Genomic DNA, 23,403 nt, shown 5'->3' with positions numbered 1-23,403 from the left:
GAATGCACGCTGGAATTAGTAGTGAGGCACGTGGTTGGATGTGCGAGTGAGAGCACACCTGTGATTGTCACAGAGGAGGTGACCGAGAAGGGGGCGCGAGAGGTGTGTTGGTGAGGTGTGCGAGCGACGAATGTGTGCCAAGGTGTTCGGTGGTCAGGTGTGTGACCAAGTCTGTGAGCGGAATGAGTGTACCTGGGTGTGGAAGAGAAGGTGCAATGACGAGGAGCATGGGAACAGCTGGATGTATGAGCAAGGAACGAGCTGCGGGGTGTAAGCATGCAGGTGAGGCATCGACGGTAACCGGGTTAGCGGTTAGAACGACATTTAGCCGAATCGGGCCCTCGGTGCGCGTCGGGCAGCTTCGCGTGCCGCGAGGACCAGCGGGGATCCGAACCACGGCTTGTTCGAAAGGACCGCCGTACGTGATCCACGCTGGGCCGCGCTTGGAATGGCCGCGTCCGTGCTCCGCTAGGCGGAACGGGCAGCCCAATAGGAAGGGTCGCCATGGCGACCCCTTTTTGTTGAGACGTTCCGGCAGGTCGAGATCGGGCCATTGGATGGCTCCGTGCCGAGGTGGTGCGTGGGATCTCGGCCTGGGTAAGCGTCCTTCCCTGCACCGAGTGCCGGACGCATCCAGCCGCCGGCACCAAACAACCCGCATTCATTGCTCGGCTTTACGAAGCCGAGCTTTAAAGGGAATTGGCGCACCGAGAGGATTTAGTGAGTGGATGGGTGATGAGGTTAGTGTTTTGGACCCAAAATTAGAAAAAGGCAAAATTGATGATTGGCAAAGGATTGGCAGTAATGATTGGCAAATGATGGGTAGTGATTGGCAAAATTTTTGATTGGCTGAAATATGGTGTGCAAAATTGATAGTAAGAGATGCCCCATGTGATGGGATGGCCAATCCACCATCCCTCACAGGCGGGAGGGGGGGGGGGGCAAAGGAGCACAAGGTTATGGGGTTGATGCAGTGAAAACTAGCCCGGGAGGGTTAGGATATATCGTGTGTAGGGACCTAGAAGATGACATTAGGTAACGTTAAGGTTAGTTAGTGACAATGACACCTGTAGTGGGGACGCAGGTAGATTAGAGTGGATGATAATGACGAGGGAGCGCAATAGTTTAAAGGGACGACTGGGAAGCGCAAGTTTCAGAGGGGAGTAGTTAGATGAGATGATGCCGTGTGTTTGAGGATTGGGAGTGATTGTGAGTAGTAGTGTGATTGCACAGGTGTGCAACTGAACAGGTGTGTGGATCCACTCCACTCCATCGTTTCCCACCATACTCACTCCACGACCAGCCACTCCAATACTCCATATACTCCCACACTACCATTTATTCCATACACCTGTTCCTCATACCTGTTGTTGCACACCTGTGCACTCACACCTGGTGCCACCTGCACCCTCCTCTCTTCCTGGACCATTTGGTCAACACAACTCCCATCACCTTCACTCACTCATACACTGTGTATGAGTGAGTGAAGGTGATGGGAGTTGTGTTGACCAAATGGTCCAGGAAGAGGAGGAGGGTGCAGGTGGCACCAGGTGTGAGTGCACAGGTGTGCAACAACAGGTATGAGGAACAGGTGTATGGAATAAATGGTAGTGTGGAGTATATGGAGTATTGGAGTGGCTGGTCGTGGAGTGAGTATGGTGGAAACGATGGAGTGGAGTGGATGGTGCGAAGGTGTGAATGGGGGAAGAGTGGACCCCCATCACGAATACCCGGGGCGGGTAGTGTAAGTGTTAGGTAGAGGGTACAGGTAAATTGTGGTTGGATATTGGCATCTGTGGTGCATGGTGGAAGAATGGTATTTGGATGGGTGCATTAGTGTTGTGGAAATGGCTGGGCGTGTAGCCTGTTAGTGTGTGTAGTTGGTTTGGGCACTCCACCACTGTGAGGATGTCGGCCAGGTGAGGCCGCAGGTGGGCTCTGGGAGCCGGTAGGGTAGTTGTGGATGGGGCCCGAGGATCCGGAGGACGGACCCGGGTAGCCCAGTGCCAGAGGGCACCAAGGGGTGACAGAGCCAGGAGGGGCCTTCCCCAATTAGATAGGTTAGGGTGAGGAGCTAGGTAAGCTCGGGTGGCAACTGCAGTGGTGGAGGTGTGCAGGTGGGTAGACCTGCTGGGAGAGCTACACATCCCAGCCCAGAAATTGTGCAAGGGCACCGGGAGATGAATCGGGGGAGTGAGACCCCAAATTGAGAAGCACCACAGTTTGGTCAATGGGAATTGGTTTTTAGAACCCATAGTGTAAGTTGGCCAATGGATTGGCAGGGAGAGACCCCGGGTAGTGTAAAGGGTGTTAAAGTCATTTAGAGGATAGTTAGGATTGAAGTCTCCTCGCACCATCTGCATCCACTCACCTGAGGTGACGTAACTCCACACCATGCCATGTTTTGTTATTTTTATGTGCAAATGTTTTGGATTGTGAGACGCATCATGACGTGGGTTTGACATTGTGCTTTGTTGTTCCATCTCTTCCTCCTTATGAGGAGTGATGATGAATTGGGTGATGGCAAATTTTGAAGTAGAGGGATTGTGGTGACGAATTTGGTATAGAAGAAATATGGGGAAGACGTGACAGTAGTGACGAATTTGTAAATGTGTAGATTTTTGTAAATATGGGGTAAGGGCAAGGGTAGTGTAGGTGACAGAGGGGTGACGTACGGTAGGGACGAGCTTTCTCACTTCGCTCTCCGTACGCATTTCGCCTTGCATTGCCTTATTGATGTGTACCCTTGTGACCTTACCCCTCGCTCATTTGTCTTCCCCCTTTTGTCTCCCACATGACCTGTGCGCCATTGGGCGCCGAGGGGAGCGTGCGTGAGTCGGCCATTGTGCGCCCGGAACTCTCAGAACCAGCTGTCTGCATCGATGCACCACATTATGGACAACATGTCTGTGGCCGAGCACCACTTATGGACCCCATGGGTTGGGGGCATGGCCCCTCTGCTGGAACCGGCCATGAAGGCCCGGAATCTTGCTGGCGGACCTTGGCCACAGGGCACCGATGCCCCACACTAGTCGGCCCTGTGGGCCATAAATAAAGAAAAATAAAACGGACACGTTAGGTGCATTTTATTATCACAAATAGGCCGCCAGCAAATAAAAGACAACTGGAAGAAATAATAATAGCCAGCAGAGGGAGCCGAAGAGCAAGAGATCACCTGCAGGGTTAGGGGTTGTTGATTTTATTTTTATTATTGAACACTGATGAACTATGATGACTGCACCGATTGGTGCTTGAGGGTGTGTTGGTGCGTTATAGGTGCTTTCATGGTTCATTGATGCAGAACAGACTGTCTCCCCCCCAGAAAGAACAATTACAGGTCCTGGGTTACGTTTTGTAAATAAAAGTAGCGTCAACTGTAAATAATGCTCCCCCACCGTCAGTGTATAGTTTGAAGACCATTCCGAAATTCGGTTAACTGTGGGCGTGAGTCTGTTAGGCAGGGTGCATGGAGCAGCGGGACATATTTATTTTATGTTTTAAACTGTCGCACTCAGGGTCAGGTTAAAAGTAGAGGGAACTACACCTACGTGTCACACTAAATAAAAGTTGTAGGCCCGGGTTGTAGGCATTTCGCATTGTAGGCATTTGTAGGCATTTCGCTTCTCTTTGTCCTGGTGTTTGTTGGAGACAGTCGCATTTCGCTTCTCTTTGTCCTGGTGTTTGTTGGAGACAGTCGCATTTCGCTTCTCTTTGTCCTGGTGTTTGTTGGAGACAGTCGCATTTCGCTTCTCTTTGTCCTGGTGTTTGTTGGAGACAGTCGCATTTCGCTTCTCTTTGTCCTGGTGTTTGTTGGAGACAGTCGCATTTCGCTTCTCTTTGTCCTGGTGTTTGTTGGAGACAGTCGCATTTCGCTTCTCTTTGTCCTGGTGTTTGTTGGAGACAGTCGCATTCGCTTCTCTTTGTCCTGGTGTTTGTTGGAGACAGTCGCATTTCGCTTCTCTTTGTCCTGCCGTTTGTTGGAGTCGGTCGCATTTCGCTTCTCTTTGTCCTGCCGTTTGTTGGAGGCAGTCGCATTTCGCTTCTTTGTGCTGGTGGTTGTTGGAGATGGTCACATTTTCTCTTTGTTCTGGCTTGGTCGTGGGTGGTGGCGCATCTTTGACTCATGGTGCTTGTGGAAAGAGACTGAACCAGGGAGGTTCGGGGCAGTCGGCATCGTGAGAAGTACCTCACATTGGGACGTTTGAGGAGCGTGCTAAGGGTGCAAGGGGCGGGGGAGGGGGTCGCCCAAGGCCGGGGGAGGGGGTCGCCCAAGGGCCGGGGGAGGGGGTCGCCCAAGGGGCGGGGGAGGGGGTCGCCCAAGGGGCGGGGGAGGGGGTCGCCCAAGGGCCGGGGGAGGGGGTCGCCAAAGGGCCGGGGGAGGGGGTCGCCCAAGGGGCGGGGGAGGGTGTCGCCGCAAGGGGCGGGGGAGGGGGTCGCCCAAGGGGCGGGGGAGGGGGTCGCCCAAGGGGCGGGGGAGGGGTTCGCCCAAGGGGCGGGGGAGGGGTTTGCCCAAGGGGCGGGGGAGGGGTGTTTCCCAAGGGGTGGGGGAGGGGTGTTTCCCAAGGGGTGGGGGAGGGGTGTTTCCCAAGGGGCGGGGGAGGGGTGTTTCCCAAGGATCGGGGGAGGGGTGTTTCCCAAGGGGTGGGGGAGGGTTTTTCCCATGGGGCGGGGGAGGGTGTTTCCCAAGGGGCGGGGGAGGGTGTTGCCCAAGGGACGGGGGAGGGTGTTGCCCAAGGGACGGGGGAGGGTATTTCATCTGGGGGCGGGAAGGGGGGGGGACTAATGTGTTTGTGTGTGTGTCAGCCCCCCGCCCTGTAGAAAGTAAAGGGAGGGCGTTGGAGGGAAAGGAGAACATGGAGGAGGGAGGGGTAGATCAGGACCTGGATGTGGCTTCGCCGGGTGTCGGGCCCACTGCGGTGGGAGGGGAGGAAGCACAAAGAATGGTGGCTCCGGTGGCGGGGTCAGAAGAAACATCCTCGGTGCCAGAACCCCCGCTGCCGGAGGCTGGAAGTGATGGCTCCTCCTCCGGCTATGAACAAAGCGACCCCGGACAATGGGTGGAGAAAAAGCGTCGGAGGAGGGGCCAGGACAAAGGGAAAGCTCCTCTGGGCAAAGCCCCACAGGGAAAGACCTCAAGAACGTCGAAGAAAAAAACCCCTGTGGGGCGCAGAGCCCCCCGTGCGTCAAGCGACCCATCCAGGCCTGGGGCATCGCCTGTTCGTGGTAGGGGTGGGGTGCAGTCGGGGTTGGCCGCAGCAGGTCTCCGGGGGAGGGCCCAAATGCAGTCTTCCCCTGAACGCTCACGTTCCCGTTCCCCCGTGAGTCGTTCCACACCCGTTGACCTCACCCCTCCTCTGGGGGCAGCTGTGGCCATGGGCCTCAAGGAGGGTTTGCTCGCGGAGGACTGGTGGCTTTCTTCCCCGGACGGCGGGCGAGGGGGGGGGGTAATTTATTTGACCCCCGAGGAGGAGGACCTCGCCCTGCTACCCGGGGAGAATGTCTGCATAGACGGGGACTGGCTCCCGGGCACCCTCGTGGCTCCCGGCTGCGGGAAGAACCGCAGGGGGAGGAAGAATGGTAGCTCGTCGTGTTTTGGCAAGGAGGGAGGAGCTTCATAAGTCCTATGACTCCCCTTTTGTGGTTTGCACTAGGGTTGGTGATTAATACACTAACACCTATGAGCTTTAAATTAACGTGTTTAAACGTACGGGGAGTTCGTACCACGGTCCGGAGGATCGCTATTTTTGAAGAACTGTGCAATTTTGAATGGGATGTCTGCCTGTTGCAGGAATGCCATATTCCGCACGGTGAGTATGGATACCTCCGTGCAAATTGGCGGTACGGAGAGTCGAATTGGTCCGGAAGCAACACTAACAGTGCGGCAGGATTAGGGTTCCTTATTAAGAGCCAGAATGTCGAGGTCCTTCGTTTAGAAGAAATTATTCCGGGGTGATTGGCCGCGCTCTTATCGCCGCCTTTGGAACGTCCTTGGCGAGGACTATCTGCAGGTAGTGAGGGAGCTAGCCACCTCTGCGAGGTTTCCAGATTCGATGCGCCGGCCGTCGTAAACCTCGTGCACAAGAAGGGTGATCGGGAGGATCTGTCCAACTGGCGCCCGATCACTTTGTTGAATGTCGACTACAAGATACTAACAAAGGTGCTGTCTAAGAGGGTGCACGGTGTCATGGTGGACCTCGTGCACCCGGATCAGACTTGTGCTGATCAGACTTGTCAGATCAGAGTGTCCGACAGCCTGGGCCTGGTTCGAGAGGCGATCCAGCTGGCGGAGGAGAGAGGCCTCCCACTGAGCATAGTCAGTTTGGACCAGGAGAAGGCTTTCGACAGAGTGTCACATGAATACATGATGGCCGTTTTGGACCGTTTTGGCTTTGGGCCAAATTTGATGCATTGGGTGGACCTGATGTATAGGGACGTTGAAGCCCGTGTTTTGGTCAACGGGCACCTCTCGGGAGCCTTCCCAGTCGCTTCTGGGGTCAGGCAGGACTGCCCAATGTCACCAGTCCTTTTTGTCCTTTGTATTGAACCGTTTGCTTGTGCACTGCGAGCGGACCCATCCTTCCCTGGGTTGTGGATTCCCGGAACCCATGGGGAGCGCCTAAAGGTGAGTCTGTACATGGACGACGTGTCGGTGTTTGTCACCGATGCAGTCGCCATGTGCAGACTGGTGGGTCTCTGCGAGCGTTTTGGGTTGGCCTCCTTCTAAAATCCATCCTCAGAAGAGTGAGGTCATGCACTTTGGTCGGCACAGGACGGGCTCCGGCCCCCCTTGCCCGTACACGGAGCGGAGAGATCGATTAAAGATCCTCGGGGTCTGCTTTGACCCAGGCGGCGTGGCCGCTGAGAAATGGCGAACGGTCATTGGGGGAATGGAATTGGAGGTCGCTTCTTGGCAGTCTCGTCGCCTAACCATGGAGGGGCGAAATTTAGTGGTTCGAGAGGGAGGGACGTGTTGGAAAAGATCCGACAGGATGTTTTGGTCAAGAATGTTTTGATTGGTAAGTTGTTGTATTTGGCGAGAATCTCCCCACCTCCTGCGGTGGGGCGGGCTGTGGAGAGATTAATTTTCACTTTCTTCTGGGGTACCCGAGCAGCGCGCAGGAGTAGGAGGGTTGTAAAGATGAGCCCATCCTTGGGTGGGAAGGGCGTCCCCTGCCCGGTGTTTTTATTTCGAAATGCAAATAAGTCTTTATTTCGAAAGCTCGAACTGCAGCACTGAGCGGGCTCGAGCTTAGAGCCCGCATATATGTGCCGAGGCCACGCCTAGTCCCCGGGCGTGGCCGATCGGTCGAAGGGCGGGGCATGTGCCATCGGTCCCCGCCTGGGCGCTCGCGCCACCCACTGGTGCACAGAATTATTACCCCTTGAGCCCGCCACACGCGCCTCCCCAGAATTCCCGCGCACCTGAAGGGTGAGTTTGCGGGGAAGCCGGATGACCCGGGCAAAACGTCCCCTGGCGATGGGTGCAGGGCTGGGGGGTAGCGGGGCTGGGGGGTGCCGGGGGTCCGACCGCCGGGGGGCGGCCTCGACGTGGAGGCAGAGCTGCTGGCGGGGGTGCTGGGGGTCCGACCGCCGGGGGGCAGCCTCGACGCGGAGGCAGAGCTGCTGGCGGGGGGTGGTCCGGATCGAGGTGGGCCGGCTCGAGGCGGTCCACGGAAATGCGATCCGGGGCACCGCCGATATCGACCGTGAAAATTTGTCCCCGGTCTCCAGCACGTGGAAGGGCCCGTCGTACGGGGGCCGTAGCGGTGCCCAGTGGGCGTCGTGCCGGATGAACACGTACTTTGCCGTGCGAAGCTCCGGGGCGACGTGGGAAGGCGGGCAACCGTGGTGTGCCGTTGGCACCGGGGCAAACCTCCGGGCGGTCTCCTGAAGGGCGGAGCGCTGTTGCGCCGCGGACCAAGGAGCCGTGGAGTCGGGGATAAATTCACCCGGTACCCGCAGTGGTTGCCAGAAGACCAGCTCCGCCGAGGACACACGCAGGTCGTCCTTGGGCACCGTCCTGAGGCCCAGCAGGACCCAGGGGAGTCTGTCGACCCAGCCGCCGTCGTGGAGGCTGGCCCGGAGCGCGGCCTTCATGGAGCGATGAAAGCGCTCGCACAGGCCATTGGCCTGGGGGTGGTAGGCCGTGGTGCGGTGTAGTTGCACCCCGAGCCCTTGCGCCACCACGGCCCAGAGCTTTGAGGTGAACTGGGGGCCGCGGTCGGACGAGATGCCCGAGGGGGCACCGAACCGGGCAACCCAAGTGGCGATAAAGGCTTGCGCCACCTCAGCCGCAGACGTCGCCGCCAATGGGATGGCCTCCGGCCACCGTGTGGTGCAGTCGACCATGGTGAGGAGGTGGGTGAACCCTCGCGAGGGGGGCAGAGGTCCCACCAAGTCGACGTGCACGTGGTCAAACCGACGCTCGGGCACCGTAAACGGGGCCAATGGTGCCTGGGTGTGGCGGTGGACCTTTGCACGCTGGCACGCGAGGCACGTCCTGGCCCAGTCGCGGATGTCCTTCCTGAGGCCATGCCAGACGAACTTCACCCCGACGAGTTTCTGGGATGCCTTCGTGCCAGGGTGGGACAGGACGTGGATGGCGTCGAACACGGCGCGCTGCCAGCCAGCGGGCACGATGGGGCGAGGCCGGCCGAGGGAGACATCGCATAGGAGGGCCGTGCCCACGGCGTCGAACGGCACCTCGGTGACGCGGAGGCCCGTGATGGCGGTCCGCAAGGCCTGGATGCCGGGTCGGCGGTCTGGGCCTCCGCCATGAGCGTGAAGTCCACGCCGAGGTGGACCGCGTTCGCGCTGGCCCGCGAAAGGCAGTCGGCCACGGCGTTGTCTTTGCCGGCGATGTGCTGGATGTCCGTGGTGAACTCCGACACGGCGGAGAGGTGGCGCTGCTGGCGGGCCGACCACGGCTCCGTGACCTTAGCCATTGTGTAGACCAACGGCTTGTGGTCGAAGAAAGCCGTGAACGGGCGGCCCTCCAGGAGGTGTCGGAAATGGCGAACGGCCAGGAATAGCCCGAGCAGCTCGCGGTCGAACGTGCTGTAGTTTAACTCGTTCGGCCGGACTTGACAGCTGAAAAAAGCGAGTGGCTGCCAAACCCCGTCCACCCATTGCTCATGGACGGCGCCCACCGCGTAGTTGGAGGCGTCCGTAGTGAGGGCGATGGGCGCGTTGAGCACCGGGTGAGCCAGCAGCGTTGCGTCGGCGAGGGCCCGTTTGGCACTGGCGAAGGCCGCGTCCATGGCCGCGGCCCAAACAATGTCATGCTTGGCCGGCTTGCCCCGGAGGGCCTCGTAAAGGGGCCGCATGAGCTGAGCAGCGCGGGGCACGAATCGGTGATAAAAATTCACCATGCCGAGGAACTCTTGGAGGGCCTTGATGGAACGGGGACGCGGGAACGTGGTGATGGCCTCGACCTTGGTCGGCAGCGGCACGGCCCCGGTCTTGGTGATGCGGTGGCCCAAAAAGTCAACGGTCGTCGCGCCGAAGTGGCATTTGACCGGGTTGACAATTAAGCTGTGCTCGCTGAGGCGACCGAACAGTGTTCGGAGGTGGAGGAGGTGCTCGGCGCGGGACGTGCTGGCGACGAGGATGTCGTCCAGATAGACGAAAAGAAACGGCAGGTCGCGCAGCACGCCGTCCATCAAGCGCTGGAACGCCTGGGCCGCGTTCTTGAGGCCAAACGGCATCCGCAAAAATTCGAACAGGCCAAACGGCGTGATGACGGCCGTCTTCGGGACGTCGGCCGCCCGGACAGGTACCTGGTGGTAGCCCCGTATCAGGTCAATTTTCGAAAAGATGACCCGTCCCGCCAAACGGGCGGAAAAGTCCTGAATATGCGGGATCGGGTACCTGTCGGGGGTGGTAGCGTCATTGAGATGGCGGTAGTCGCCACACGGGCGCCATCCACCCCCCGGCTTTGGCACGATGTGCAGTGGCGAGGCCCACGCGCTATCGGAGCGCCGCACGATGCCGAGGTGCTCCAACGCGTCGAATTCGGCCTTTGCCACGGCGAGCTTGGCTGGGTCGAGGCGGCGGGCCCTGGCGTAGACCGGCGGGCCCGTAGTGGGTATGTGGTGCTCGATCCCGTGCCACACCGCAACGGCCGAAAACGTCGGCCGCGTGAGGGCCGGGAATTCCACGAGCAGGCGAGCGAACTCGTTCGTTGCCGGGAGGGCGCACGCCAGTTCGGTCGGCGCGGAGCTGCTCATTGTGCACGCCAGGGAGCTGAAGGTCTCGGCGTGGACAAGGCGACGTCGTTTGACGTCGACCAGCAGCCCGTGCATGCAGAGGAAGTCGGCGCCCAGCAAAGCCACGGGGACGCTGGCGGTAACAAAAGTCCATTGAAAGCGCTGGCTGCCGAAGCAGAGGGTGACGACGCGTGGGCCGAAAGTGCGTATGGCCGAGCCATTAGCAGCGACCAAAGAGGGGCCGCAAACTGCGTCCAGCCTGTCCTGCTCGGAGGCAGGTATGACGCTCAGTTGGGCGCCGGTGTCGCACAGGAAACGCCGTCCAGACGCTTTGTCCCGAATAAACAGCAAGTTGCCCGAGTGGCCGGCGCTCATGGCTGGGAATGAACGCCGGCCCGGCCGTTTCCCGGCCTGCCGAAAGTGCACGGGGGCCGGCACGTCCGAGCCTTGTGTCCAAACCTGGCGTGGTAATAACACCACGCCCGGTCAGGTGGAGGCCCCGGCCGTCGTGTCGGAAGCGGGCGGTGTGGCGTGGCGGCCGCCAGTTGCACCGGCAGTTCGGCCTCCAACCACGCAGGGCGCTCGGGCGTCGTGGGCGTTGTCTCGGACGGCGGCGGGCTCCAGGTAACTGCGCCGATGTGCTGGCCCGCCGAGATCTTATCGGCTTCCCTGGCGAGGGCGCGGGAATCCGTGATCAACGTGCCAGCCAGGGCGAGGCGTACCGGGTGAGGCAGCTGGCGAAGGAACAGCTCCCGGAACAGGAATGCCGGAGAGTGCTCGCCGAGCAACGAGAGCATATAGTCCATGCGCTCGGACGGGCACGTGTCGCCGAGCTCGGGCAGGTCAAGCAGGCGCCGTGCGCGTGCTGCCGGTGAGAGGGCGAAAGCGCCGAGGAGGAGCGTCTTCAGCGCGTCGTATTTGTCAGCAGCCGGCGGGTGCTGGAGGAGGCTCAAGGCGCGGGCTGCGGTGGCGGAACCGAGCGCCGCCACAACATGGTGGAAGCGGGTGTCGTCCGCGGTGACGCCTCGCAGGGCGAACTGGGAGTCCGCCTGGGCGAACCAAACAGCCGCGTGAGCCTCCCAGAAGGTAGGCAGTTTAAGCGTCACTGCCGTGTGCATGTGCAATGAAACGCGACGGTAATCAAATAAAAGTCCTAATTTGGGATCCCACACACCGCACTTCAAATACGCCACACAGGAATGGATTACGAAAGGAAATGTCTCGTCATGTAATGTTCTGTGTTGCATCCTTATCTGTCTGTGATCTGTCGTCCCCACTTGGCTCCAAGCTCCGCTGCACCGCGAAGGCCCGAGCCAACGCCCACCCCAGGCTCCTCGTCAACCGCCAACGAGGTCCGTGGACAACTCTCAGCTCCAAAACATTGAGCACCGCTCCGAGCACCACGAAGATGGTGAGCCAACGACCACCAGAGATATCCCAAGACAAAGAAGGGAAGCGCAGAGAGCACAAGACAGCCAGAGACAGCCAGAAAGCACAAGGGTTCGAGCTGGACGTGCAAGAGGGCCAGAGGGACGTGCTGTGCAAGAGCGAACCCTATGTGCAAGAGCGCAAATGTCGTTCGGCGCGCCCTGATATAACCTTGCGGCGGTGACGTCAGCCTTGGCCCGCAACCTAATCAGTGCCCTCCACCGAACCTTCCAGCTTCGCGCCTCCAGCATTCGTTGGCTGGAGGTTCGCGCCCACCGCGCTGATCAATCACAGGCCTGTAGCGTGGTGATAGCTCGTGTCACTCCATGTTCCAAGGCCTGCCAGATGTGTAGCTGGCTGCGGCCAATGCGGCGGTGACCCGAACTGGCCCCTTGCCTGTTTTCTTCCAAAGTCCTCGTCAGGGAAGGGAATTATTTAATGTTGCACTGCAGGGCCTGTCTAAGTGTTTATGTTGGTGTGCATTGCCATAATAGTGCAGGCCCATATGTCATAACAATATTGTTTGTGTTTTTTGTTTGTTAAAATTGATTTAGCAATGGATTCTGCTTCAGAATATTATAGAGATGTAAAAAAAATAGGGTTCCATTTTTTCTTTTACGTCTAATAGGTAGTAATTCGAAGAAATCCAAGATGGCCGCCATAAAATTTGGAAAATACACTTTTGTGCATATCTTTGTATCTAGATATCATATAAACATGAATAATATGTCCTTTTATATGTTTTCAGACCCAAGGAAGCCATTTCTGCCATTGTTTTTACAGAAAAATGCAAGGAAAATAAAATAGTGGACATATACCAGCCAAAGTGGGGTCGGCCGGCATGAAATCGGTTAATTAAGTTTCCACCATCTAGTTAAGGTCTGGTTTTGACTGTGTTGACGAAATGTGAATCTGAATAGTAGTATCTATCTTTGCAGGACCGACGACAGTTCAAGAGTGTCTAGAAAATTACACCTACCTTCAAGATGAGTGACTCACCACCCAGGAAGATTGAGAAGTCAGTAGATTTCGGACTTTGTTTTGTATGCCAAATGGCCATAGGGCAAACAGACTATACAACCTTTGTAACAAAACCAAAACTCTCCTCTGTCGAGAAACTGATGGCAGGTGCTGAGGAACAGTACACGTATGGTGAAACAAAGTTTGCATCATTGAATAGACGTTTGCAATATTCCTCTGCTGAAGAATTGCTCGCAAAAGGTCTCCGCTACCATAAAGCTTGTTACAAAGATGTTACCAATAAGATGCACATTGATCGAGCAAAGGCTAGGTTTGAGAAAGGAACAACATCAGGCAGTGCCGCAGAAATCCGACTGAAAAAGAGAGGACGACCAAGTTCTAGTGATCTAGGGGAAAGCACGTCAACATCCAGAAGGTGTTCCCGAGAACAGACATTTGACGCGCTCAGATGTGTCATATGCCAGGAAGACAGAGGAAGTGAACTACACAATGTGTCAACAAAGAACATGGGACTCCAGATCAGAAACATTGGCCAAGAAACAAGTAATGACAATCTGAAAGTGAGACTGAACAGTGTCATAAGTTCGCCTGACCCATTGCAAGCAATGGCTGAGGACATGAAATATCATTTACCATGTGTAGTTAAGGCCAAACGTGCTATAGTTAAGACGGAAAAACAAACAGAAACAACCAATGTTAACGTTGGTCAGGTGTTATCAGACCTTGAACTCATTGAAATTGTTGAAACTGCGTTGAATGATACTACTGAAAATGCTGTGCTGAATATGAATGAAATTCATGTAACCTATGTCAATTTACTTAAGGAGCACGACTTTCCGGTCTCAGACAACCATAGTTATAAGCCATACCTGAAACAATTGATCCTAGACAACATTGCCGATGTTCATTTCAGCCGGCCCTCAAACAAAACAAAGCCAGAGCAGATTCTTTCCACAAAGCTCAAAGACCACATGATATCAAGCAAGCTATCAAGCACGATCATCTAAACTATGCTCGGTTGCTCCCTCTCTACATTTCAACAATGCAGGAGACTGAAAAGCAGCACCCAGAACTGTGGAGGGAATTCATGAAAGGGAACTTCTGTGTGACAAAAGGATTGGCAGGCTTCACATCAATAGCCCCAGACCATGGCATTGAGCAAGAAAACCGTACACTGAAGGTGATTGGAGGAATCGTAGGGATAACTCAAAATGAGAAGGCGCTTGACAAGTTCTTCCTCATTGCACCTGAGCTGTCAAAGTCACTGCACGAGTTTGCGGAGGGATATGGTCTTGGTGAAAACCAGAGCAGAAAACAACACCACGAAATCACGGGGGGAAAGCTTTCCCGGGTGATGAGCCATGCCTCCAAGCTTTCTAGGGTGTTCCGTGAACATGGCGATCCATTTATGGAAGAGGAAGTAGACGAGGTCTACAACCTGCTCACCAAAGAAGTCATGAATGAAAAAGTGTCCAGCGACATCTTAGAGCGCGACGAGATCGGACAACAGATGTTCCAGCAATTTGCCACAGATCGTTTAGCTGAGGGAAAACTTTCTGTGTGGGACAAAATGACGAAAAGAAAACTTCGAACATTCAAGAGTTCGAATGCCACAACAGAAGTGAGATCGGGCGACAAGCTGATCAAAGTCAAAGAAGAGCGAGGATTGTTGCAGAGGTTCATCGTTATCTCACGGAGCCGACCAGAGCTCGACCTGAAAGAATGTATTGGCACCTATGAATTTGGCATCGTTCCACGTTCTTTATTTGCATCTGATGGATCCCTCTTGTTGGCAAACGACAAGGCAAAAATCCTTCGTCAACTTGAGCATCTGGCTGAGCCTGAAGAGCAGGATGTACATGATCCACCAGGAGAACCTATTTCGACAGAAATCAATGAGCATCAAGACGCGGGAATTGCCGCTTTGAATGATGCAGCAGCACACGCTGGGGAAGAAACTAATGACCCATCAACTGACTATGAAATCTCAAGCCAAAATTTGCAGGAACCCTCTCAGATCAGCCAAAACCCAGACACAACCACAAGATCAGGAGTGATCAATGAAAACGAGACTACTTCTCGCCATAGAGTGATAATCATTGATGGCATGGCTCTTGTTAACGGGATCTCCAAAACAGAACAAATGATTACATGCAGTGACTTTGCTCAATCGTTCATTGAACGCCTCGAAAATATTGCCGTGCATTATGATGACGTGAGGTTGGTATTCGACCGATACATCGATAACTCACTGAAAGACAAAATGCGCCTAAAGAGGACAAAGGGGAAATCAACATACTATCACGTCAGGGATAGTACATTGATCCAGAAGATTTCACTCAAAGATTTCCTTTCCAATGTGAAGACCAAGGCAGAGCTTACAGAGTACTTGGCTGTGAAGTGTCTATCTTACAGCAAGGCTCATCCAAACAAGTTGAAGAAGTTCATGGTGACATCAGGAACTAAGACCACGGGCAACACTGAAGTTCCAGACAGTCTACTCACGCACAGCCAAGAAGAGGCCGATACACTCTTAATTCTGCATGCTCTCACAGTCGACAAAGATGCAGAAGTTATCATTGATTCGCCAGATACCGATATCTTCCTCCTACTGATTCAGAGATTTCACGATCTACCACCTGCTACGAGGTTTCTCACTGGGAAGGGAAAGTTGAGGAGGAGCATTGCAGTCCAACCTATTCATGGCATGCTAGGAGAGAAACGTGCGTCTGCAATACTTGGATTCCACGCATTCACGGGAAGTGACATGTCTGGAAGGTTCGCTGGCAGGAGCAAGGACTGGTGGTTTAAGGTCTTCATGACATGTGACAACAAGATATGGGAGGCTCTGGAGTCTTTGGGACAAACTGATCCGTCACCAGAAGTGTGTTCCCAGCTGGAACGCTTCGTCTGTCTGCTGTACAAGTCTAAAGTTCACACGAAAGTAAACGAGCTTCGCTGGTTCTTATTCTCCAACCGTGCTGCTGAGGGAGAGAGTCTTCCACCTACCACTGGTTCGCTAAAGTTACACGTTCAGCGAGCACATTATATCGCAATGATATGGAGAAAGGCAGCAGAAAGCCATCCGTCCCTTCCATCACCTGTCGAGTATGGTTGGCAGTTACTTTCGGATGATGGGGTTTATGCCCCAAGTCGATGCCTGAATCCTCCAGCCCCAGAAGCAATAATGAATCTCGTGAACTGTGGGTGCAAGAAAGGGTGTATGGGAAGATGTAGCTGTCGCAATAACAATATTCCTTGTACTGAAGTTTGTGGGTGTGTGGGTTACAGTTGTAACAACAAAGCAAACATCAATGAACCGCGTGTGATAGATATGGATGAGGATGAATGAGGCATTCGTTTATGTGATCGTTTATGTTCATTCATCGTTTATGTTTAGGTGTGTGTGTATGTGTGTGCGTGTGTGTGTGTGTGTGTGCGTGTGTGTGTATTCAAAATAAATGTTATCAGTGAAGATTGTTTATTGAATCGATTCTAATTGGGAAATTATACGATCCGATTTCACGACGGCCGTCTCCATTTTGGCTGGTATATTGCCCACTATTTTAATTTCCTTGCATTTTTCTGTAAAAACAATGGCAGATATGGCTTCCTTGGGTCTGAAAACATATAAAAGGACATATTATTCATGTTTATATGATATCTAGATACAAAGATATGCACAAAAGTGTATTTTCCAAATTTTATGGCGGCCATCTTGGATTTCTTCGAATTACTACCTATTAGACGTAAAATAAAAAATGGAACCCTATTTTTTTTACATCTCTATAATATTCTGAAGCAGAATCCATTGCTAAATCAATTTTAACAAACAAAAAACACGAAATTACTAATCGCCCTAGACTATAAGGGGCAAAGGTTTGATTACCAGGTGTGACACACAGGGGTTTATCTTAATCCTTACACGATCTAACACTCAAACATCCTGGTATGTTCACAAGCAGACATCTTAACCCGACTAACATATAACTTATGAAAGGTAGATTCCCTATCGCGACAGTTGAAGCATGTTACCTATTCAGATCTACCTGACTCTAGATATTGCTTTACCCTACCGACGTAACAATAACTTCAGTCAGTGCAGCATACTGTTTATTCTGCCAGGTGAGCAACAGGTGTATTGCACCTATGTTTTTCTTCTGCGAACGCGAAGATGTGGAACTGACATTGCATGTATGCTTTTGGAATACGTCTGTCATCCTATTGAATAAGTTGGGCCAATTTTTATCAAAGATTCATTTTATAAAATAATTTCCACAATTTTCTGAAAACAAAACAAAACAATGGCAGAAAACAAAACTTTGACTGTTAACTTGCAAATGCACTGCACCTAATTTGATTTGTAATAAAGTTATTTCATTGGGCTTTGTGTTGAATTCAGCATGTGAGTTGTGAGGGGCAGAAATTTGACATCTCGCCCGAGCGTCATTTTTCCTCGATAAGCCACTGGGGAGGGGAGGGGGTTGCCCCCCAAAATAGGAATTTACTTTCTTGTCAGAAACTACACTTACAATTCCGATGAAACTTCACCATAACGTTCTGTTCATCACCCGTGATGTCCCAACGATTGTTCCTGGCATTTAAAAAGTCGGGGTATAAGGGGGTCCATGGGGGGTTGCCCCGCAGAATAAGTATTTGTTCTTTTCTCAGAAACTACACACAATTTTGATGAAACTTGATCACAACCTTCATCACCCATGATACACCAAGGTTTGTTCAAGGCATTATCAAAATCGGGTGGGGTGGGGCATGGGAGAGGGGGTTGCCCCCCAAAATAGGTATATTGTTTTTTTGTTTGAAGTCTTATGATTGTCAGTATGATTGTACATACATGCTGCCCTGTCTTTGAGCAACCATTGAAATTGGTTCAAAATACCATGATACTGTTAAAAATATGTTTACGTTCTGTGTTCAAAGGTATTCCCTCCATTAACAATGCTTTTCCATTGATGTTGACAAAAATGTGGGCGCAACTAGCTGTGTGGCCTTCCACGTTGGGGCCTGTGAAGCTGAGCTGCTCGAGATCAATGAGTGATGGGATGAAGTGCAGTCAAGCTATGATGGTAAATGCTATCTCTGCAAGGCTTTCACCTGGTTTGGTGAACAACTCTCGGTTTGATCAGGATTACTCATGGGGATGTGGACAACTCCAAACTCTCCACTGACTGACAATATAAATTGATCATGCACCCATTACATATTCACAATGACACAGACAGGGCATTTACACTTTGAGAAGCTCTCTTTATTGTGACACACTTCATAAATTCAAGTTTCATGAAAAACATGGGCAGGAGTCTTCTTCTGATAAACAATTTTACAGCAAGGATGTTCTCCCCATATCACACATGGCAATGAAACATGGACTACAGCAAAGATTGAGTTAAAATTGATGTCCAAACCACCATGGAAAGATTCCATCTGAGCACAACCAAAAGGGACAAGAAAAACAAGTAAATCAGAGAGAAAACAAATTTTCGAGACACTGGTCACGATCAAAAAACTCAAATGGAACTTGGCTGGAAACATGGGAAGGACAGAGACAAGAATTACAAATTGACAACCGAAGGAAGGCCCTGGAAGAAGCACAGTGAGATACAAGATCATGTTGAGAGATTCAGTTTTGTTACCATGGCATTTGAGATTTTGGCTTCAAATTTTCAACAATCTGCTGTGATGACAACGTGGAGAATCAAATTAAGAAATTTTACATATTTTTTTTAATGTGTCATTTTCTTTAACTGCAGTTTGAGTTGAGTGGACGTGGATGGGCTTAGCATTTTGAGATTCTTGCTGTCTTTTGGCACTAGTGTGCAATCATTGTTGTGGACATTCTGGATACAGGTGGTAGGTACTCTGAGGAGTTGTGCTCACAAGGTATGTGCCCAAAGGTCTGTACGCTTACACGATAGCTTTCTCCTTCCTGGTTCACTGAATACCTTGCCGACTGCTCAGGAACGCTTACAAGGGGGAGGGGGGGTGGGGGCACGTACAACCTCGCACAGGTAATGCCACGTGAATTTAACAAACCTTTTATCAGCAAATCCCTTCCCACAGTCGGAGCACTTTTTTACGCGAGCACTCCAGGTGGGTTGCACTCTGGAAGTTCAAGCTCCGTTTTGAAATAAAATCCTTATCACAAACGGAACATTTGTCAGGACGCTCTCGTTGGTTGTTATCTCAACATGCGGGTTTTAGGAGGTGGGAGAAAGTCTCCCAGAAATCAAAATCTCCACCTCCTTTTTCGGTAAAGGATCATTATTCATGAACCAGTTTGTGAAACTTTATTCTCATAGTTTTGTTCCAAGGGCTCGTTTTAGAATCCTCACTGAACCTTTGACAGCCTCCACCTGAAGCATGTTTGTCGTGATATTCACCAGAATGCTTTGTTCCAAGGGCTCGTTTTAGAATCCTCACTGAACCTTTGACAGCCTCCACCTGCAGCATGTTTGTCATGATATTCCCCAGAATGCTTTGTTCCAAGGGCTCGTTTTAGAATCCTCACTGAACCTTTGACAGCCTCCACCTGCAGCATGTTTGTCGTGATATTCCCCAGAATTCTTTGTTCCAAGGGCTCGTTTTAGAATCCTCACTGAACCTTTGACAGCCTCCACCTGTTGCATGTTTGTCGTGATATTCCCCGGAATGCTTTTTAAGCGCTCAGTTGGGGTTTTCTTGAACATCCGGATTTCCTGTTGCTCCGACTATCACTGGTACAATTTCAGGTTTCTTCAATCTTGAAATCCTCGACGTCATTTTTCACATCTTGGTATTTCAGATTTCACTTCTGCTGTGTGGATCTTGATATGACTTTACAAATGGCTATTTTGAGAGCCCGTATACCTTGAGAGAAACCTGTATATTTTGTTTGTCGGGTTGATTTGTTTGTGAAATAAATGTTAGCTCTTTCACGAGCCTCGATTCAATACACAAAAAAAAAAAAAAAAAAAAAATCACATCGAATATTTGTTAGGTCGCTCTCCTGTATGGACCATCATATGTTTTTTCAAATCGCTGTTTTGAGAGAAACCTTTATCACATATCGAACATTTGTAAGGTTGCTCTCCTGTATGGATCCTCATATGTTTTTTCAAATTGTTGTTCAGAGAGAAACCTTTATCACATATCGAACATTTGTAAGGTTGCTCTCCTGTATGGATCCTCATATGTCTTTTCAATCTGCTGTTTACAGAGAAACCTTTATCACATATTGAGCACTTGTGGGGTCGCTCTCCTGTATGGATCCTCATATGTCTTTTCAAATCGCTGTTTTGAGAGAAACTTTTATCACATATCAAGCATTTGTAAGGTCGCTCTCCTGTATGGATCCTCATATGTTTTTTCAAATTGTTGTTCAGAGAGAAACCTTTATCACATATCAAGCATTTGTAAGGTCGCTCTCCTGTATGGATCATCCTATGTAATTTCAAACTGCTGTTTACAGAGAAACCTTTATCACATATCAAGCATTTGTAAGGTTGCTCTCCTGTATGGATCCTCATATGTTTTTTCAAATTATTGTTCAGAGAGAAACCTTTATCACATATCGAACATTTGTAAGGTTGCTCTCCTGTATGGATCCTCATATGTCTTTTCAATCTGCTGTTTACAGAGAAACCTTTATCACATATTGAGCACTTGTGGGGTCGCTCTCCTGTATGGATCCTCATATGTCTTTTCAAATCGCTGTTTTGAGAGAAACTTTTATCACATATCAAGCATTTGTAAGGTCGCTCTCCTGTATGGATCATCATATGTAATTTCAAACTGCTGTTTACAGAGAAACCTTTATCACATATCAAGCATTTGTAAGGTTGCTCTCCTGTATGGATCCTCATATGTAATTTAAAATTGCTGTTTACAGAGAAACCTTTATCACATAATGAGCATTTGTAAGGTCGCTCTCCTGTGTGGATCCTCATATGTAATTTCAAATTGCTGCTTTGAGAGAAACCTTTATCACATATCGAGCATTTGTAAGGTTGCTCTCCTGTATGGACCCTCATGTGTAATTTCAAATAGCTGTTTTGAGAGAAACCTTTATCACATACAGAGCATTTGTAAGGTCGCTCTCCTGTATGGATCCTCATATGTAATTTAAAATTGCTGCTTCGAGAGAAACCTTTATCACATATCGAGCATTTGTAAGGTTGCTCTCCTGTATGGATCCTCATATGTGATTTAAAATTGCTGCTTCGAGAGAAACCTTTATCACATATCGAGCATTTGTAAGGTTGCTCTCCTGTATGGACCCTCATGTGTAATTTCAAATAGCTGTTTTGAGAGAAACCTTTATCACATATCGAGCATTTGTGTGGTCGCTCTCCTGTATGGACCCTCATGTGTAATTTCAAATGGCTGTTTGCAGAGAAACCTTTATCACATACAGAGCATTTGTGAGGACGTTTTCCAGTGTGGATCCTCATGTGTATTTTGATTTTACTCGTTGAAGCAAAATCCTTTCTGCACACATTACACTGATAACATATTCGCTTTTCTTGAACCTTTCTGTGTTTGTTTAATTTCATATTAATCTTGGTGTTGCGAGGCCCAGACAAGTATTTGTATTTTACAGGAAGCGAGACTTGATCTCGTGATTGTTTCTTCAAAAAAGGCTTCTTCCTCACTGTCAAGCTGCCAATGGACCTTATTTGTCCCATATTACTTCTTGATTGTTCTACAGAAACAAAAAACACATTTTCTTTTTTGTCAAAATCAAAATGCAAAATATTTAACACTTTTCTGGAAATTTTTATATTTTCTCCATACAAAAGGCTTTATGTTCTTTTTTTATGTTTCCACTCACCAGTTGCAAAACAGGAAGCACTTCCGTTTGTCATGTCAATATCATCTGAACCTTCCTTTGCAGAAGCACATTTTGAACCTTCTGTGACAGATGAATCGTTGTCGTGTTGTTTGCCTTCCACATTTACAGGATAGACATCACCTGTGTATAAATCAGTGTCAGTATTTTGCAGGGAAATGAGTTTGAGAACCATCTCGGGAGTTCATCGAACATGTTACGCCATGGAAGGTATACTTCAATTTAAAGATAATAATGAAGTTAAAGATTGTGAAATAAAAATTCAGAATGTTAAGTCCAATTGAAGCAGTCTTCTGCATCACCCTTATACACCACCCCATTTAACATGTCCAAGTACTGCTAAACTGGAGATTATTGGAAATAAGAAGAAGGCGATTTGTGTTCAAGTATTATACAGAAATACAAGTATGTGTGGCAAGGGCGCCCAGAAGGCGTGCATAGTGTTAGTGTCCTGTTTTCTGAGGAATTTGTGAACAGTGTGGTGAGTGTGACGAGAGTGAGTGAAAGGTTGATGATTGGAAAGCTCTTGGTGAACGTCATCTTGGGATATGCTCCGCAGGTCGGTCAGAGTGATGAAGAAAAGGACAAGTTCTGGTGTGCAATGGAGAAGCTGATGGAAAACGTGAAAGATGAGGAAGTTGTTGTGGTAGGAGGAGACCTAAATGGACATGTGGGAAGTATAGACGGTTTTGAGGTGTTTTTGGGGGGGGTTTTTGTATACAAGATCGAGGCTCGCGAAAGAACTAACATTAATCACACGAAAAGTCAAACCAACACATAAAACACAAAATAAGGGGAGCAGTAGACAAGATGGGGACAGAGGGGGAAGGACACAAACGCAACATTTGAGAGCAGGGACATCGAGAGAAGTGTGAGAGGGAGAGGGCTTGGGGGGAGATGGGAGAGGTATAAAACATATGGACCCTGCAAGGACTTCAAGGAAAGAAGTTGGAATTTCATAAAAGTGTATCTGGGGTGAATTAGCGGGGGTAGAAAAAAAACAGGTTTTGGATGGGGGAAGATAAGAGATGGTGGTGAACAGCTGTTTTAAAGACCTGGAGGGAGGCGTGGGATTGAAGGGAGTGGGGGAGTTTGTTCCAGAGGCAGGAGAAAAGAGGAGTGAAGGTGAGCAGAGAGCCTAGATTTTGGCAGTATAACCAAGAGTGTTGCTGACAGATCTTGTGCGACCTGTGGGAATATTTGGGGGACAGAGCACAGAGAGAGCTGGGGGAGCAAGGCCGGAGAGGAGTCGGTAGAAAACAGAAAGACCACCAACCTGCCTGCGTTGAGTGAGTGAAAGGCCCTCGGAGTTAGCTTCATCGCAGGAGATTCCAATGATTCTGAAAGCTTTGGTTTCAACCAACCGAGAATGAAGGTGTGGAGGTTGAAAGAGGTGACAGTGAGGGAGGCATTAAAAGAGAGGCCGAGTATGGCAGAGGATGATGTGGTTGAGCTTGAAAGTGGTTGGATGTCAATGAAAGATAGTCTGTTGGGAGCCGTTGGTGAGGTATGTGGATGGGCAAAAGGACCACCGAGGCACTCGGAAACATGGTGGTGGGAAGATGAAGTTGGAAAGAGGCTCGACGAGAAGAGGAAGAAGTTCAAGGAGTGGCAGAAGGTGAAGGGTATGGGGGCAGAGCCTGAAAGTTATAAGGCAGCCAAGAAGGCTGCAAAGAGAAGAGGCAGCAAAGGCGCAGGAGGCATCAAGGGAAATGTTCGGAGAACGCTTGGATTCGGTAGAGGGTCAGAGAGAGGTATTCAGGATTGCAAAGCAGATAGCGAAAGAGAGGTGTGATGTGATGGGGGTGAGTTGCTTGAAGGATGAAGTGGGACAAATTGTTGTGGACCCAGATGGAATTAAAGGAAGATGGAAGAGATATATGGAAATGCTGTTGAATGCAGAGAATGAATGGGATGGCAACATGGAGAGTAACCCAGTTT

General features: G+C 50.8%; 1 protein-coding gene across 2 annotated transcripts in view; it reads right to left on the bottom strand.

Annotated features, from left to right (window-relative positions):
* Window positions 1-17,861: 17,861 nt before the first annotated feature.
* LOC137413750 (uncharacterized) overlaps window positions 17,862-23,403 on the bottom strand; it is a 50,889-nt gene continuing 45,347 nt past the window's right edge. The window contains exons 3-5 of one of the 2 annotated variants that reach the window (XM_078777657.1): window positions 21,445-21,585; window positions 19,837-21,315; window positions 17,862-19,752 (exon numbers count right to left, since the gene is read on the bottom strand). In XM_078777657.1, the coding sequence (XP_078633783.1) occupies window positions 19,592-19,752; window positions 19,837-21,315; window positions 21,445-21,585 (1,781 nt within the window). In that variant the 3' untranslated portion in view covers window positions 17,862-19,591. Of the gene's footprint in view, window positions 21,316-21,444; window positions 21,586-23,403 lie in introns of both variants that reach the window. The other variant, XM_068099184.2, reaches the window with a different exon arrangement.

This window comes from Myxine glutinosa, chromosome 5 (genome assembly GCF_964187855.1).
Source record: "Myxine glutinosa chromosome 5, kmMyxGlut1.1, whole genome shotgun sequence".
NCBI lineage: Eukaryota > Metazoa > Chordata > Myxini > Myxiniformes > Myxinidae > Myxine > Myxine glutinosa.
The sequence above is the reverse complement of the archived record's forward strand: the minus strand, read 5'-3'. Positions and strand labels throughout refer to the sequence as shown.